The 17605-nt window shown below is 44.4% G+C and overlaps 1 protein-coding gene across 1 annotated transcript; it reads right to left on the reverse strand.

Annotated features, from left to right (window-relative positions):
- Positions 1 to 270: 270 nt before the first annotated feature.
- On the reverse strand, positions 271 to 17395 carry CHCHD4 (coiled-coil-helix-coiled-coil-helix domain containing 4). Its single transcript, XM_066616415.1, has 3 exons — positions 17162 to 17395; positions 11645 to 11743; positions 271 to 1400 (listed from the first exon to the last, which is right to left on the reverse strand). Exons 1-3 carry the CDS (start codon positions 17181 to 17183, stop codon positions 1117 to 1119), a joined length of 405 nt encoding a protein of 134 aa, XP_066472512.1. The 5' UTR covers positions 17184 to 17395; the 3' UTR covers positions 271 to 1116.
- Positions 17396 to 17605: the final 210 nt, after the last annotated feature.

A 17605-nucleotide genomic window follows, 5' to 3' on the forward strand; every position in this document is an offset into this window, starting at 1 on the left:
CCACGTGGACCACCAGACACCATCTCAAGTACCACTGGTTGAGAAATGCTGTTCTGGAATGGTGCAGCTCTTAGCTTCCTAAGAGCAAAACAGGGCATGCTAAAGTTGTTAGAGTCAAGTACTGTATAATACTTATTCTTCAGAATAAGTAATAAAATAATGGAAAAATATTTTCATTTATGCAAGAATAAAAATCAGAGTAGCCTCTCATACAACATAACCTATCCATTACCTAAGTTAACATTAACAAAGGACACAAGGGCTCCAAAGCAAGATAGAAAGATTTTGTCTTTAATGTACACTCAAGCTGCAGTATTTCATCAGAGGCTCTTACTCCAGGCAACATTGTAATTTTTCTATCAACGGCATTTAATTTTAGCAAACTGTTCAGAGAACAGACAGGCTTTAACAGAGGAAACCCCATGAGAACAGTGTTCATCAGGAACATTAAGGTACACAGTTGCAAGCAATCTCTCTGTCAAGTCAGTTACATGAGCAGCTGATCACAACCCCACTGTGCCTACACAAACGTTAAGCTTAAATTTCTCTTCCAAGAATCAGCAGCATATCCAACTCTGTGTGCTTTAATAGCATATAGATTGTCCAATGGAAACCATTACCCATGTTCAACAGTTTCTTAATTTATCTCTGGCGGTTTCGAGAAAATCTGAAATGCTATTTTTAGCACACAACACATCTGAAATGGCCAGTGACCAAAATTTGGTGAAATTAGCATTATCCCTTATCCTTGCTGATGGATCTTTGCCCAATGTGTATGTTCCATTCTTCTCCTTGTCTTATTCAAATCAACTTGCATACTGAGTACTTCTGGAGAAGTAAATAATTGTTAAAGCAGTGGCAGTGCCAGCTAATGGCCTTTGCTGTATATAACTATACTTGACTTTTCTGCAGCATTTACTCATTAAGACCACAGGAATGAGGTGTCTCCCCTTGCAGCAAGTTATTTCACATGATACAGTGTAAGGAACCAAGGTGAAGTGCACTCCTTGAAGAATAGGAAAGAAGGGGTGAAGAGGGAAGGGGCAAGACAATGCTCTGCATAAGTCTGTGTGTCTTTGAACCAGATGAGGAGACCACAGCCTCCTTGCAGCTTCATTAGCTAGATCCCTCTTCCTCTTTGGCTACTGAAGGAGCTGTTTCTAAGTCTTTGCTCTGCTTTTCTTCATCATCATCTTCCTCTTGGGGGTATAGATCAGGGTACTTCTGCATGCACTCTTGCATTGCACGAAACTGGTCCACACAATCTGATCCCTTTATTTCTTCCTTGCTATAATGGAAACAGGAAAAGGCCGATTTGAATTGTTCCCCACAAGGGCCACTAGCCATTCCACCGAGACAAGGACAATTCCAATTGATATCTCCATTAGGCAATATCAAACCTAGGAAGGTAAAATAAAAAAGGAACTAGTAAGTAAATTCGTGTTACCGGTCATTCATTTATTTTTCTATGGTTAGCAATTCATCTTATTCCATTACTGAACTACAGATTCAGTATGCTGAGTGATCAGTATGATTAGCACTGCCTCAGGCATAGGAAAGGCAGTATAAAAAAATCTTTTAAATGAAAAAAGATGCATGATTAGATTTTATACTGAGCCTTTCAGTCAACTTCATAGTTCCCTAAAAATAATAATAGTATTTAGTATTTAATTAGTACTTTCTGAGTACGCAAAGAACTTCATATGTTTTATTCTGAAACTCTCTCCATCCTCTAATGTGCTGCCACACCAGATAACAGAACTGGTCCAGACTCCATGGACGAGGAAATGAGCACCTGTACCCCACCACCACCACCAACTTGCCATCTTCTCCAACTTGCAGTTGGATACAAAGCTGTCAATTCATGTTATGGATGTCTCCCTCAATGGGCAAACTAGTTTGCACATGTTCAGGACTAGATATCACTCTCTATAGGTCCTATCTCTAAAATCCTATTGTCTCTTGAGAAAAAGGTCCTCTAATGCTGGACATATATACAGTTCCCCTTAACTCTAAGATTTCCCTTTATAAGTCATTTTGCTATAAATCCAAGCTTTCCAATCCCTAACCCTGCCTTAAAAATGACAGGCATCCTCTGTGCCCTGGCATGGTTTGCTCCCAAGGAGGCGCAAATGTCAGCCAAAGGGACTTGTGCCAGCCTAACACAGGATTACGACTGCGCCTTCATTCACCTAAGGTGCAGTGGTTCCTACCAACCAACCATGGAGAGGAATTTCTGTAAGTTTCTAACGCATTCTAACGCTTTGTCTTTCTAACTCCCTGTCTTCTAACCTTAACCTTACCTTTAAAGCAACCTTAAATCAAAATTGAAAGTTAGCACCTAAGAGAGGTACATAGGGCTACTCTGAGCAGGAGCAGAGTCCTACTCGTGAGTAAGAGCAGAGTCCTACTCGTGAGTAAGTGCCCAAGGGTCAGGCATTTAAATCAAAATTGAAAGTTAGCTGCACCTAAGGTAGCACTTAATCGAAGAAAGGGAGGAGGATAAAGTGAAAAGCAGGTTTTCTACTTGCTTAAATTAAACCTATACTTAACCCAGGTTAAACCTAATCTAAGTTAGAACATAACCTAAACAGGTCAGTAAATTGGGACACAGGATCTAGAGAGCAATAAATAATTAAACAAACCCAAATAAAAACTAGCTTGAGGTTACAAAAACAGTCCAGCCTAAGAGAGCAGAACTAGGAGGGAAAGGACCTAGGAAGGGCCAATTCCCAACCCATTAAGAGCCCCAAGCAGTCCATTCAGGAGCCTGCAGAGTAGGTCACGCCCATCAGCAGCCATTTGCCTTCCTGAGCTTTTGTAAACTCACCTGGGAAGGCCAGCCCCCTTTCAATCAGGAAGGAAGGAGGGGGGAGGAGCCAGCCAGGAGTATAAAGCTAGGCAGGCCATCGCGTGAGGCTCTCTGCAGACGCGTGTGGCCTCTGGGAACCAAGTGCCAGGTAAGGCACAAGAGTTTAGCATCTGGGCGAGTTCAGCAGCAGGGCGAGGAGGCCAGGGCCCCATACATTGCCCTTCCTCTTCCCTAGAGAAAAAGGCTGCTATCCAGTGTGCGGTTTTTAAAAGGACCCCTAAATAAAACAACAACAACAACAAAAAAGCTATGCAGTCAGACAGCCAGCAGCAGAGTGGGGGCTATCCAGTGTTCTGCATCGAGTGCCACATGTATGATTATATGCCTCTGGGGTATAAGTCATGGGTGTGTCCTCGGTGCAAGGAGCTCCAGGCTCTCAGGGAACGCGTCCGCTCCCTTGAAGCCTTGGTGGCCGACCTGGAGAAGCACAGGCAGCCAGAGGAGGACCGTGGGGAGACTTCTGGGGACGATCAGGCTTCGTCCCAACCTCAGGCGTGCAGCTCCTTGGCTGCCCGGGTGGGAAGTCTCGGGACTGGAGGACGTCATCCTGGAGAGGAGGGAAACAATCCCCTAGGGGGGATCCCTTCTCCAGGGGATGGGCCCGTATCCGAGCGCACTCGGGATACTCCTCGGCGGGAGGGGGGTCGGGGGCTTCTTGTAGTGGGGGATTCGATTATTAGAAACATAGAGAGGGGGGTTTGCGACGGATGTGAGGACCGCATGGTGACTTGCCTGCCTGGTGCGAAGGTTGCGGACATCACTTCTCGTCTAGACAGGCTAGTAGACAGCGCTGGGGGAGAGGTAGCGGCTGTGGTGCATGTCGGCACCAACGACGTGGGCAAGTGTAGCTGGGAGGTCCTGGAGGCCAAATTTAGGCTTTTAGGCAGGAAGCTGAAAGCCAGGACCTCAAAGGTAGCGTTCTCTGAAGTGCTACCTGTTCCACGCGCAGGGCCAGCTAGGCAGGCGGAGATCAGGGGTCTCAATGCGTGGATGAGACGGTGGTGTAGGGAGGAGGGGTTTAGATTTGTTAGGCACTGGGGAACGTTTTGGGACAAGCGGGGCCTGTACAAGAGGGACGGGCTCCATTTGAACCAGAATGGAACCAGACTGCTGGCTCATAACATTAAAAAGGTGGCAGAGCAGCTTTTAAACTGATCCCTGGGGGAAGGCTGACAGGAGCCGAGGGGCATCCGGTTCGGGACTCCTCATCCCTATGGGATGAGGATGGGGAGGTTAGAGAACAACAAGACAAAGGCAGGGTAGGAGAAGAAATTGGGAAAGGTAGGGAGATGGGATGTGATAGACGGTTTGGCACAATGAGAGGATGCGGGGACAAAGGAGCGAATAAGCAGCCCATCCTGGGGCATTCCGTGTATAAATGCTTTTATGCGAATGCCCGAAGTCTATGAGCAAAGGTGGGAGAACTGGAATGTCTGGTGACAAGGGAAAATATTGACATAGTGGGCATAACGGAAACCTGGTGGAATGCGGAGAATCAGTGGGATACCGCAATCCCGGGCTATAAACTCTACAGGAGGGACAGGCAGGGGCGTGTTGGAGGTGGGGTGGCCGTTTATGTTAAGGAAGGGATAGAATCCAGCAAAGTAGAGATTGAAGGTGGGTCTGACTCCACCGTAGAATCTCTGTGGGTTAAATTACCAGGCTTGTGCAGCGATGTAATACTGGGGGTGTGCTATCGTCCTCCAGACCAGAAATCTGATGGGGACCTTGAAATGAGGAAACAGATCAGGGAGGTGACAAGGAAGGACAGGGTTGTAATCATGGGGGACTTCAATTATCCTCATATTGACTGGGTCAATTTGTGTTCTGGTCACGATAAGGAAACCGGATTTCTTGACGTGCTAAATGACTGTGGCTTAGATCAGCTAGTCACGGAGCCCACCAGAGGACAGGTGACTCTGGATTTAATTTTGTGCGGTACGCAGGACCTGGTTAGAGATGTAAATGTTACTGAGCCATTGGGGAACAGTGATCATGCTGCGATCCGTTTTGATGTGCACGTTGGGGGAAGAATACCAGGCAAATCTCTAACAAAAACCCTTGACTTCCGACGGGCGGACTTCCCTCAAATGAGGAGGCTGGTTAGAAGGAGGTTGAAGGGGAGGGTAAAAAGAGTCCAGTCTCTCCAGAGTGCATGGAGGCTGCTTAAAACAACAGTAATAGAGGCCCAGCAGAGGTGTATACCGCAAAGAAAGAAGGGTTCCACTAAATCCAGGAGAGTGCCCGCATGGCTAACCAGCCAAGTTAGAGAGGCTGTGAAGGGCAAGGAAGCTTCCTTCCGTAAATGGAAGTCTTGCCCTAATGAAGAGAATAAAAAGGAACATAAACTGTGGCAAAAGAAATGTAAGAAGGTGATAGGGGAGGCCAAGCGAGACTATGAGGAACGCATGGCCGGCAACATTAAGGGGAATAATAAAAGCTTCTTCAAATATGTTAGAAGCAGGAAACCCGCCAGAGAAGCGGTTGGCCCTCTGGATGGTGAGGGAGGGAAAGGGGAGATAAAAGGAGACTTAGAGATGGCAGAGAAATTAAATGAGTTCTTTGCATCTGTCTTCACGGCAGAAGACCTCAGGCAGATACCGCTGCCCAAACGGCCCCTCCTGACCGAGGAGTTAAGTCAGATAGAGGTTAAAAGAGAAGATGTTTCAGACCTCATTGATAAATTAAAGATCAATAAGTCACCGGGCCCTGATGGCATCCACCCAAGGGTTATTAAGGAATTGAAGAATGAAGTTGCAGATCTCTTGACTAAGGTATGCAACTTGTCCCTCAAAACGGCCACGGTACCAGAAGATTGGAGGATAGCAAATGTCACGCCTATTTTTAAAAAGGGAAAGAGGGGGGACCCGGGAAACTATAGGCCGGTCAGCCTAACATCTATACTGGGTAAGATGGTGGAATGCCTCATCAAAGATAGGATCTCAAAACACATAGACGAACAGGCCTTGCTGAGGGAGAGTCAGCATGGCTTCTGTAAGGGTAAGTCTTGCCTCACCAACCTTATAGAATTCTTTGAAAAGGTCAACAGGCATGTGGATGCGGGAGAACCCGTGGACATTATATATCTGGACTTTCAGAAGGCGTTTGACACGGTCCCTCACCAAAGGCTACTGAAAAAACTCCACAGTCAGGGAATTAGAGGACAGGTCCTCTCGTGGATTGAGAACTGGTTGGAGGCCAGGAAGCAGAGAGTGGGTGTCAATGGGCAATTTTCACAATGGAGAGAGGTGAAAAGCGGTGTGCCCCAAGGATCTGTCCTGGGACCGGTGCTTTTCAACCTCTTCATAAATGACCTGGAGACAGGGTTGAGCAGTGAAGTGGCTAAGTTTGCAGACGACACCAAACTTTTCCGAGTGGTAAAGACCAGAAGTGATTGTGAGGAGCTCCAGAAGGATCTCTCCAGACTGGCAGAATGGGCAGCAAAATGGCAGATGCGCTTCAATGTCAGTAAGTGTAAAGTCATGCACATTGGGGCAAAAAATCAAAACTTTAGATATAGGCTGATGGGTTCTGAGCTGTCTGTGACAGATCAGGAGAGAGATCTTGGGGTGGTGGTGGACAGGTCGATGAAAGTGTCGACCCAATGTGCGGTGGCAGTGAAGAAGGCCAATTCTATGCTTGGGATCATTAGGAAGGGTATTGAGAACAAAACGGTTAGTATTATAATGCCGTTGTACAAATCTATGGTAGGGCCACACCTGGAGTATTGTGTCCAGTTCTGGTCGCCGCATCTCAAAAAAGACATAGTGGAAATGGAAAAGGTGCAAAAGAGAGCGACTAAGATGATTACGGGGCTGGGGCACCTTCCTTATGAGGAAAGGCTACGGCGTTTGGGCCTCTTCAGCCTAGAAAAGAGACGCTTGAGGGGGGACATGATTGAGACATACAAAATTATGCAGGGGATGGTCAGAGTGGATAGGGAGATGCTCTTTACACTCTCACATAATACCAGAACCAGGGGACATCCACTAAAATTGAGTGTTGGGCGGGTTAGGACAGACAAAAGAAAATATTTCTTTACTCAGCGCGTGGTCGGTCTGTGGAATTCCTTGCCACAGGATGTGGTGCTGGCGTCTAGCCTAGACGCCTTTAAAAGGGGATTGGATGAGTTTCTGGAGGAAAAATCCATTATGGGGTACAAGCCATGATGTGTATGCGCAACCTCCTGATTTTAGGAATGGGTTAAGTCAGAATGCCAGATGTAGGGGAGAGCACCAGGATGAGGTCTCTTGTTATCAGGTGTGCTCCCTGGGGCATTTGGTGGGCCGCTGTGAGATACAGGAAGCTGGACTAGATGGGCCTATGGCCTGATCCAGTGGGGCTGTTCTTATGTTCTTATGTTCTTAAGTTGGTGTTTCTTGCTTTTTAAAAAGTCACATGGGAGCCAAGTATCTGCAACTCAAATGGTACCTGGTGAACAGATGAGCACAATTCTAAAAGGTTCAAGATAAGCTGCTATTAAACCACCATTAATGAAGAGAGAAATATCAGACTGTGCAGGTGCGTGCCAGTTCATGCTCAAGATGAAATTAGCAGACTCGCCAGCACTGCATTGCATTCAAGACTGCTTTGCCACAGTCACAGATTATTATTATTTATCACAAACAGCTCAGGGCAGTGTACATGGCTGCTCCCCTCCTTTTTTCCTCACAGCCACCCTGGGAGGTAGGTGAGGCTGAAAGTGACTGGCCCAAGGTCACCCAGGACGCTTCATGGTTATGGGAGATTTGAACCTGGGTCTTCCAGGTCTGATTCCACCTCCCATACCACTACACCACCCTGGTCTCTAAAGACATCTGGCTCTCTAAAGACATATGACTAAAGAATTTGGGGTCCAACCTCTAGCTACGCAGCAGTGATTCTTAGGAAGACTTGATGTTTCCATGTTCACTGAACCAGCAAGAACTAGCCAAGAAAATGAATACAAAGCAACCCTTTACCATTTCCAAGCAAAGTGTTCAATGCCCTAGGTCCACCACTCTTTTAGGATGGTTGCATAAAACCATTTGAGCCACAATACCGCCTTTCTTCCTTTTGAACTGGAGTTAAAAACTGGTGCAGAGTTTCATTATCAGGAATCTCAATGGCAGCTCAAACAGACAAGACTGAAGATTATCTGCATAGCCCACTACTTTAAAAAGACAACTTTACTGCCAATATAGGAAGGATACTCAAGTGAGAAGCAGCTAACTTACACGTGAACAGCAGTTTACTTTGTTTTAGTACATTTAATACATCAGTGATGACTAGATGCACAATCTCCAAAACAGGAATTCTTTTCTCCTAGAAAGACAAGTTTTAAAGAGACAGCCTTATCCTTCTCAAGCTTGGGATCCAAACTCCAGCAGATCTAAACATTCTTAAAGGAGAACTGTGACTCATTAAAAGTTGTTCCTATTCTAGTCACGGAGAAAATCTATTGTACTAATTTGACAGAATCCAATAAACAATTGTATTATACCCACACAACAATATGATACTATACAGTAAGAAACCTAAAAATGTTTTTGTAAGTTATTTCAATAGAAAAGTCAATAATTACCATTTAAATAATCCCAATACTTGCAAGGGGTGGTGGTAGTCGGAATGACAACTATGTGCTGGACTACAGAACACACAAGAAGCCTGGTAGGAAAGACTTGGAACATAATCCACAATGCCCTCTAAAATGAATGGGAAGTTGCACAAGAGAACTAGGAATCCTAAAGGATTCTGGCTCGGGGAACAGTTGCAAACTGGCTGGCTCTTACAGTCAATTGTGACAGAAAACTATTTATGGATTAATTTAACTCATGTATTTTGGACCAACTATAGAAAACAATTGGCTTTGCTATCCAGAGGCAAGTTTTGTCTTTAAAACAAAATTGGATATAGCTTTCCAGTTTGAATTTTCCTCCTCAACAAAACTGCTTTTCAGCAAGATGAAAGAGGCACAAGGAAAGAAGTTTTTGTAATTAATCTTTTTGTGTTAATGTCCAGTTCAATTCAAATCTAAATCTTTAGTAGCTGCTGTGGGGGTCTCAAATGAATGGAGGGGATGCTTCCAGTCTGTGTATTACAGTGTATTATTTTCATTCAATCTGTAAATACAGTGCTGGCTCTTGATCAGCAATATATCCTGCCTGAAGTTTGAAGGCTTAAAAAAGAGGCTTCAGCACTCTTGCAGGGACTCCTTTCTTCAGAGCATGCCATTTCAGACCACGCTTTTAATCTTGTTTTTGGATGATTGAACTGAAGTCTACAAAAAAAAAAAATCAGGAGAAAGGTACAAAGCACCTTTCCCCAAGCAGACCAAAAAGAACTTCAAACAACTTTGTATCTTTGATAAAAGGTATGATTTTAAAAAAAGGCTGACAAAAGGCTCTGTTCTCACAGCACAAATATTAGCTAAATGTCAGACAACTCTCGTCCCACGTAGACTCAGTATTGTTCTCACTTAAGTCAGAGATGCCCACCAGTCTTAAGGCCCACAACACCTCTACTGTCAAATCCACATCTGAGCTATCTTCAGGGGTTAAGAAAAAAATGTCCTGAGTAGGGCAAAGAGGAAAATTCACCAGCAGCTGCTACTATATGCTGCCTTTACTACCCCCATCCTAATTCTTTCCAAATTAGGAGACTGACTGTTGAAGAAGATGGCAAGTCGAGGAGTAGTATAAGAAAGGTGCTTGGATCTTAACCTTTCTGGAGACTGGGAAACTCTTTCTGTTCCTCAGAAGTCCCTGATATGTGGAGACATGGTAAGGTTATTTAGTAGTGAATGAACTGCAGTAAGATACTAGTGGGTATAAATAAATTACTTTTCTTGTGATATTCATACTTGAAGGATCTAAGTATAGAACTTGACAAAGCTAAGAAATAATGTTACTATCAAATTCTTGAACAACAGATGGCTCAGTTTGAATTCTGCCTGAATTCACATTTTTAATTGAAAAAATTACATATGTAATCTCTGGGCATCTACTGGGTAGGGAATTCGGTCATACAGCCCATTTGAGTTGGTCAACTCTTAGATCATTTGTGGTTTCAGGAGATCTGTGCTACTTACAAAATAAAGAATGCCAAAGCAATATACTGTTAACACTCATCCTACATTGCACTCATTTTCAAGTTTGATACAGCTGCTATACTATAAAACAACAAGCAAGATCGTAAACTTCTAATGTCAGGTTCTTAGTCTGTTGGGGGCTAATTAATGCAAATATATTTACAAATTAATTTATGTGAAATGTTAAAAAAATAAGGACCAATTCAGATTATATACAAGATAAACTTTACAGTGTAGGACGAATACAGATGTTTCAGTGTAGAAATGCTTCCCCCTAAAGATTAAAGCTAAAAGCAGATTACCAACCACTTTTTAAAAAGTAAATAAAACAGTCCAAATGAAGAACAACTTGTGGACTGAACAATTCTGAACATTGTTAAACATGGAAAGTCACATGAAGTGCTGATCACACTCAATTTTTGTAAGCAGCTGAGCAAAATATCCTAGTTGCTTCAGACAGAAGCTGATGATTTTAATGTATCTAGAATTCATCTCATTTGAGTTTCAAATTTCAACAATCTATGCCAGAGAAAACAATGGCCTGCTTTGCTTACCTGGGACAAACTGCACATAACAGAAGCTCTCCCACTTCTGTCATGATAAGCCTGTTCCATACATTACAAAAACAAAAACACTGGACAATCCCCAAGGCAAAGTAACCTGTCCATTTTTTCTTGCATCCCAGAACCACAAAAAAATGATTTGGATATGAGAGGAGGAGAACACATCTATCTCTCTGGGTAAAACTAAAATAACATGAAATCTAGGTTACGGGCAGTAAGGAAGGATTTGGATTTTTCTTTGCAACTACTCATGAACACCTTTAGATTAAGTTCTTGATTTTATACCTAAAATATATTTTAAAAATTAAAGAGGGATACATTTAGCTGACTTAGGGTACAATCCTAACCCCTTATGTCAGTGCTTTCCAGCTCTGGTATAGTGGTGCCAATGGGACATGTGCTGCATCCTGCAGTTGGGTGTCACTCATGGAGGCCTCCTCAAAGTAAGGGAATGTTTGTTCCCTTAGAGCTGCATTACCCTTATGTCAGTGCTGGAAAGCACTGACTTAATGGTTTAGGATTGCACCCTTATAGATTGTTCATGGCTGTTGTCAGTGAATAGAAACTACCAACTTTAACAATTAGTGTGCACAGGTTACAAGATGTTACTGGTTACCCGATCACAGACTGAACCATGTATGTGTTAATGAACCTTGCTTGTGTATATTTTCAATCCACTTTTGAAAGCGGGGTATACTCAGGTAACTAAATTGTAATTCTGAGAGACAAAAGAAAAAGGCTTGGGCTTTGAAGCTTTATTTAAGTGGTTAACTTTGAAATTTTCATTAGTTTTGATTAGACCACAGCAGAAAGAAACAGAAATTCAAATTGATTCAGTTTTGAAAATACAGACAGCTTTCTACAAATCCCTTAGAAACCCAAACACACTGTGGCAGACTTATGGAAATAAGTACTGTGGCCATTAAGGATATCTTTCTCAAATAGTTTGAGGCAAAGAAGGAAGGCCCATAGCCAGGGAGACAGACCAGGGACACACTACACTTGCTCCCAGTGTGGAAGGGATTGTCACTCCTGAATCGGCCTTTTCAGCCACACTAGACGCTGTGCCAGAACCACTATCCAGAGCGCGATACCATAGTCTTCCGAGACTGAAGGTTGCCAACAGTGTGTATTACTGACCTTGATCTTCATAAGGATCATTGGGGTCATCTGCTACTAACTCGGCACTACTTGGAGTTTCATGGTCCTCTTTTGTCACAAATATAATTCTGTCCTTTCCTGAAATTTAAAAACAAACAAATACAAAAACACATTAGCCCCAGATTTAAAAAAATAAATAAATGTTCAGAAGCTTTTGCCCACAAGCTTTTGAACATGTCTGTTAGCAAACACATGGATTCCTGTTAGAAGCTAATGATTCTTTTGTACTTGGCTCTGGGCAAGCTTCAATCAAGGCAGTGTATGGGGCACCACGTTTGATTAAAGTAAACTGGAGAGCATTCAGAAATTAAGGACAAACATTATCTTTTCCAAACTTTTGATGAAGACTTGCCAGAAAAGCTTTGGAGAAGCAAACTGTGTTCATTCTAAAGAAAGAGGTAATCGAGGCATGGCAGATTTTTGTCTACAAATCCATAAAAAGATGGTATGAAAGGGTCAGAGATCAATTAATCTCATTAGGCAACAAAGCCAGGCCAAACAGTAACGAGCTTATGATGACAGCAGGGTAATTTTACGTCCATTGTGAATCAATTTGCTTTGATTTTATAGTATGGAGTAGGAACAAACCAAATATAGTCACATGAAATAGCTATCCTGGGATGACCCCAAAAAAGAGTTTTTCCCAGGACAGATCCCCCTGAAACGATGCATCAGCACTTCCAAGAAAAAGTAGCCCAGAAGTATAACCTGTGTCGGTGGCAATTAAATAGGCTACGGTATACCCAAATGGATAAAGTTGCATCCTAGGGGATTTACTTACTTGGATGTCATGTTTACCAAACATAACTACTTTGAAGAACAATGCTTAGAAGAGAAAATATGAATGCAAAGACATAACCCCCACAAGAGGAAAAACAGGTTTACATAGGTACAAATAACTTGTCAACCTTACGTTTCACTTTTGTTATCAACATGAATCAAACTTCAGTTCAACTGCAGCTGCAGCATTTACCAAGAATATACTACTACCTAGTTCAAAATGATTGTGGGGCCTGCTGAGCAATAAAGATGTTGAGAACATGTTCAGAACAACCAGTGAGAACATTCACGCAACTTCCAAAGGCCTATTCCTAATACAATAGATATCTTTGTGTACTATATTGAAAGCAGTTGCCAGGAAGTCCCTGGTTCAAGTCTCCTCCTTCCACAAACTCACTAGCAGGCATAGACAAGTCAATAGTCTCACAACATCAACAGTCAACTGAAATACAGGTTTTATAATTCTACCTCATCCCATAGGCTTTTGGTAGGGGTTACGGACATACTGACATGAAGGGCTTTGGACACTGCACTATATGCACGCTAATGTATACCTTTTCCTTGAGTAGGCCTGTACAGGTCCCAGCTAGTCTGATGTCAATAAAAACAGGGAGACAATTAACATCAAAACAATCAGGTAAGCTATACTTATATAATTAAAAATATTATATAAAAATATATTAGTAGTCCTATATAAAAATACTACAAGGAAATACTTCAAGGAAAAGACAGGCTAGACAGAAAATATAGGTTACATACAAGATTAAAAGCAAGTTGTAATGTTAATGGGATATATCTAATTGGACAACTTGCTTTCTGTGCATCCTGAGGGCAGGGCTAGAACCAATAGGTAGGAGCTACAGGGAAGTATATTAGGTTAGAGAGGAGGAAAAGGTTCCTAGCTGTAAGAGTTGTCTGGCACCGGAGTAGTTTGCCTTATGCAGTAGTGGGTAATGGAGGATTTCAATGAGAGACTGGATGGCCATCTGTCAGGGATGCTGTAGCAGCTGCCTTGCAATGACCAGGGGATTGGATTAGATTACTGACAAGGTGCCTTCCATCCCCAACATTATACAATTTTCTTCTCACACATTGAAAACATTTTTAAATTTTTCTTCCAAGTGAAATTGTGGGAAAACTTTTTACTACACTTTGATTAAATTGTGACAAGCATGTGTGACACATCTTTGCAGGATGTTTGGCTATTCCTGCTCTCTGATTTTGTTTCTTTATTCTTAAAGCATATACCCTACTTGTCTACCTGCAATGGTATTCAAAGGAGCAATGACATTGTGAATTGTGAATGCCTTCTATCAAAGATGACAAGCAGTTACTATTTACACATGATCACATACTTAGAAGGGGCAAGTCAAGAACCACAGATGTTGCCAGGTCTTGGCTTTTAGGCTCAATTCTGCAACTGACTGAAAACATCACTGCTAAAATCAATTCCAGCATTACTTAGCACAGGATAACTAACTCTATTAACAAGTGAGTGCATGAAATCATGTTGCAGAGAGGTAAGCAGAGAGTGTGTTACAGCAAACACCACAGTCTTGTGGCTCCTTTAAGACTTATTGCAACATAAATTTGCACAGACTACAGCCTCTAGTCCAGTGATTCCCAACATTTAGGAGCCCATGGATAGAGACTAAAATTGAAACTGGTGTGGATCACATGCAACCAGGAACTCCAAGAAGAGTTTTATCAGTGGGTACAAATGCTTCTTTTGGGCCCCTTCCCAAAGGGGACGGGGAGGGGTGAAAGAGTTGGGGAGGTTGGAAACAGGGGTGAGGAGAGGGCAAAACAGGGTAGGGGGAGGGTTGCAACAGCAGGAAGAATCTTTGGAGCCCTGATTTACTCTGCTTCCCAACATGGAGCCCGGGTCTACATGCCCACGGTGTCAGCAGCTAGATAACATTAATACAGAGAATCAAACACACTCCTAAAAAAATTTAAATATAGAAAATTACTGCAGAAAATTAGTGTGATAGTATTGAGACTCACATTAGAATGGAAAATGTCCTGTGTGTACCAAAATGTATGTCTACAGCAGCTGTAGTTCCACGGCTGTGTCCTTGACACACTTCTTTATGGTAAGCAGATTCACAGGCCAAAGAGCTACCGTAATAGGTTGATTTCCTCCCAGATTTGACACTGTACTAGAGTGTCATGCATGCATTCCTTGACCCAGTACATATGGCTTGCAGCAGCCACAGCCGCCCTGTACTCAGCATCCCACACGGGCACCTACTCCGCATGAGATTGGAAAATATAAGATCCCAGGAAATTTATGGGGGCCCTCCTTTGGCTTCTGGGCCCCAGTACAAATTATTCCCTGTACCCCCTCTCATGGGGTCTGCATGCAACCCCCAACCCTTCACACAAAAAATACAATTAAATTTGTAATAATTAGACATTTATTAGATGTATTATTTATAGTGAAGCTTTGTGGGTTGCTGCTTTTGTTGTTGGCTTCAGACAGTTCATTCTCTGCCTTCTCTGATGGTCTGTGGGGGAACACACTGGAAGTGATCAAAGACAATCTTTTTGTTCCTGAGGCTTCCCGGACCACTTCTCGTAGACCGGACTACAGGTTGGGAACTATTCTAATTCAAGAGTGTCAAAAATAAGGTATCAGAATCACCCTTTCAGCAGCACTGCTTCTGCTGAGGCTCTGGCAGGGAAAAACAGGAGGGCTCAAAAGGCAAGGAACCCTATGGGGGATGGGGCAGACCAAGAGGGGTGAGAGAAGGAGACACTGCCAAGACACTGAGAGAATCCAACTCTCATGCGGGCAGCCCTTTCACCAGTGCCACTTCTGCTGAGGCATCACTTTGCAGAGCACTTGAGCTGCAAAGTGAAACCTTGGCAGAAGCAGTGCTGCTAAAAAGGCGGCCAGCATAATTTTGAGCTCCCCTCCAAATATTTGCATATTTTCTATTCTGACATTTGCAACAAATGAGTACCTATATGAGAATAAAGTGCTTATTTCTGGGCACCTACACGAGAACACAGTGCTTAATTCTAGGCACCATCTGCTTGATGATGTCACTTCCTGCTTAATGATGTCACTTCTGGCCCTCAGCAGGCACCAAGAATGCTATTTGGCCTGCTGTAAGAAAAGAGTTTGACATTCCTGTTCTAGTTCATGAAAGCTCATGCCACAAGGCTGTGTTGCTTCTGCATAGTAATGTGTTTGCTCTTGGACACAGCAGCCAATCTGCAAGGCAAAAATCCCAAGCAAGGTTTTAAAATGTTTTGCTTGTAAGAACCCTCATGTAAAAAGCCCTCTTTGGGAGCCCCAACAAGTCCAAAGTCTAAGACAGCATTTCTCAACGTTTACCCCCCTCCCGATGTATCACTTTGCATGGTCTACGTCAGGGGTGTCAAACTCGTTTCATGCAGAGGGCCAAAGTTAGCATTCAGGGCGCCTGTTAAGGGTTGGAAGTGATGTCATTAAGCAGAAAGTGACATCATTAAGCAGCTGGTGACCAGAAATCAGCACCTTGCTCTCATATAGAAGTTCATTAACTGCAAATGACAGAAGAGAAAATACACAAATCTTGATCATATTTCAAAACATGGGAAAGTCCAATTTTCATGTGGGCAGCTGTTTCAGTGGTAACACCTCAGCACTGTGCAGCAACTGAGAGCCTGAGGGCCAGATAAAAAGCTTCCGGGCCGCATCTGGCCCCCCGGGCTTTATGTCTGACACCCCGGTCTACATATTGGAAGCACCACTGGAAGTGATGAGTGATGATGTCATCACCAGTTACTTCCAGACTGTGGCAAACACTGATAAGAGGTTCAGGATAGACAGGAGAGTTTTTATGAGCACGCAAAAAGCACATGCTGGAGCTCTGCCTCCCAAGTCGAGCTTTCTACTGCTGCTTCTTGCGCTGCACTGCTGGTCCCACTGCCAGGTGGCAGGAGTCTGGGGATCCCACACATACCACCAGACACCACCTCAATACCACCAGTGGTACCAGTACGACAGGTTGAGAAACACTGGTCTAGAAGCTTCCAAAAGCACTGTGGGAATGCTTTGATCATAATGGATGTGGACAGCCACGTGGATATGCCAAGGAGGGGTTCGCACACTGTAAGTTCTTATTGTGGGGGTGGGGGGTGAATATAGATAATATAAATTAGGTGAAATGAGAGAATTATTTCAATTTCATTTTTTTGTCCCTCGATGCACCACTCTGCATGGTCTGCGTATCGGAAGTACCGCTGGGCCTTCCTGCCCAGGTGAGCCACAGGTGTGCACGTGTGGTTCCTGCAACGTGGGACAGAAATGGCTTCAAGGAGTCCAAACTTTGCCTGCAGGCTCCTCCCCACGAGGCTCAGAGGGTGACCTTGAGCCAGCCTCTCTCTCTGCACTGAGCCTACCTCGCAGGGCTTGTGTGCCTTTGGGTGTGTGTGAGGCTGGGTGGGAGCACACCATGGCTGCTCAGAGGTAAGCCCCACTGTAGTCAATGGGGCTTACTCCCAGGTAAGTGTGGATGGGACTGCAACCTGGGGGAAGGAGCATCCCCCCTGAAGGCAAGTGGTGTGTGGCAAGTAGGGGGCACCAAGGCAAGTGGGGGGGTCAGGACCCCCCCACTCAGCCCCACCTTCACACCCACCAGGGCTGCTGCTGCAGCAGGCTGACCCTCCACCCGCTGACTGTGCCCCCCTCGCCCCCCCCTCCACCTGCACGCGCCCCGGTACCTTCTTGCCTGCAGTAGGACATGTCTGTGGCGAACGAGAAGCACGACGCCGACTGGCCCAGCCCGCGACCCGTCCCTCCACGCGCCGCCTCCCCTCTTGCTAGAGCACGAAGCGCGCGCTTCTCACACGTCCTCGCGACGACCTCTCGCTCCTCCTCCCCCCCCCCCGCAAAGGGAAGGCCCAGAGAACGCCTGAACGCTTCTCCCCCCTCACAAGGGACCCCACGTATCACCACCGCGCAGGCAGAGAATGGCCTCAGGAGGACATCAAGAGGGCAACGGGAAAAGGAAATACAAACGGTCGCGTGGTGAGGTCCGTTAGGGCAAGACTACACGTCCCAGCAAGCTTTGCGCCGAACATTCCCTCCCCTCGCTTCCCGACATGCGTCACTTGTGACGGTTAGACCCTCCCCTCAGCAATTCAATGGGATTCCCAGCAATGCTT

Source organism: Tiliqua scincoides, chromosome 2 (genome assembly GCF_035046505.1).
Source record: "Tiliqua scincoides isolate rTilSci1 chromosome 2, rTilSci1.hap2, whole genome shotgun sequence".
Lineage (NCBI taxonomy): Eukaryota > Metazoa > Chordata > Lepidosauria > Squamata > Scincidae > Tiliqua > Tiliqua scincoides.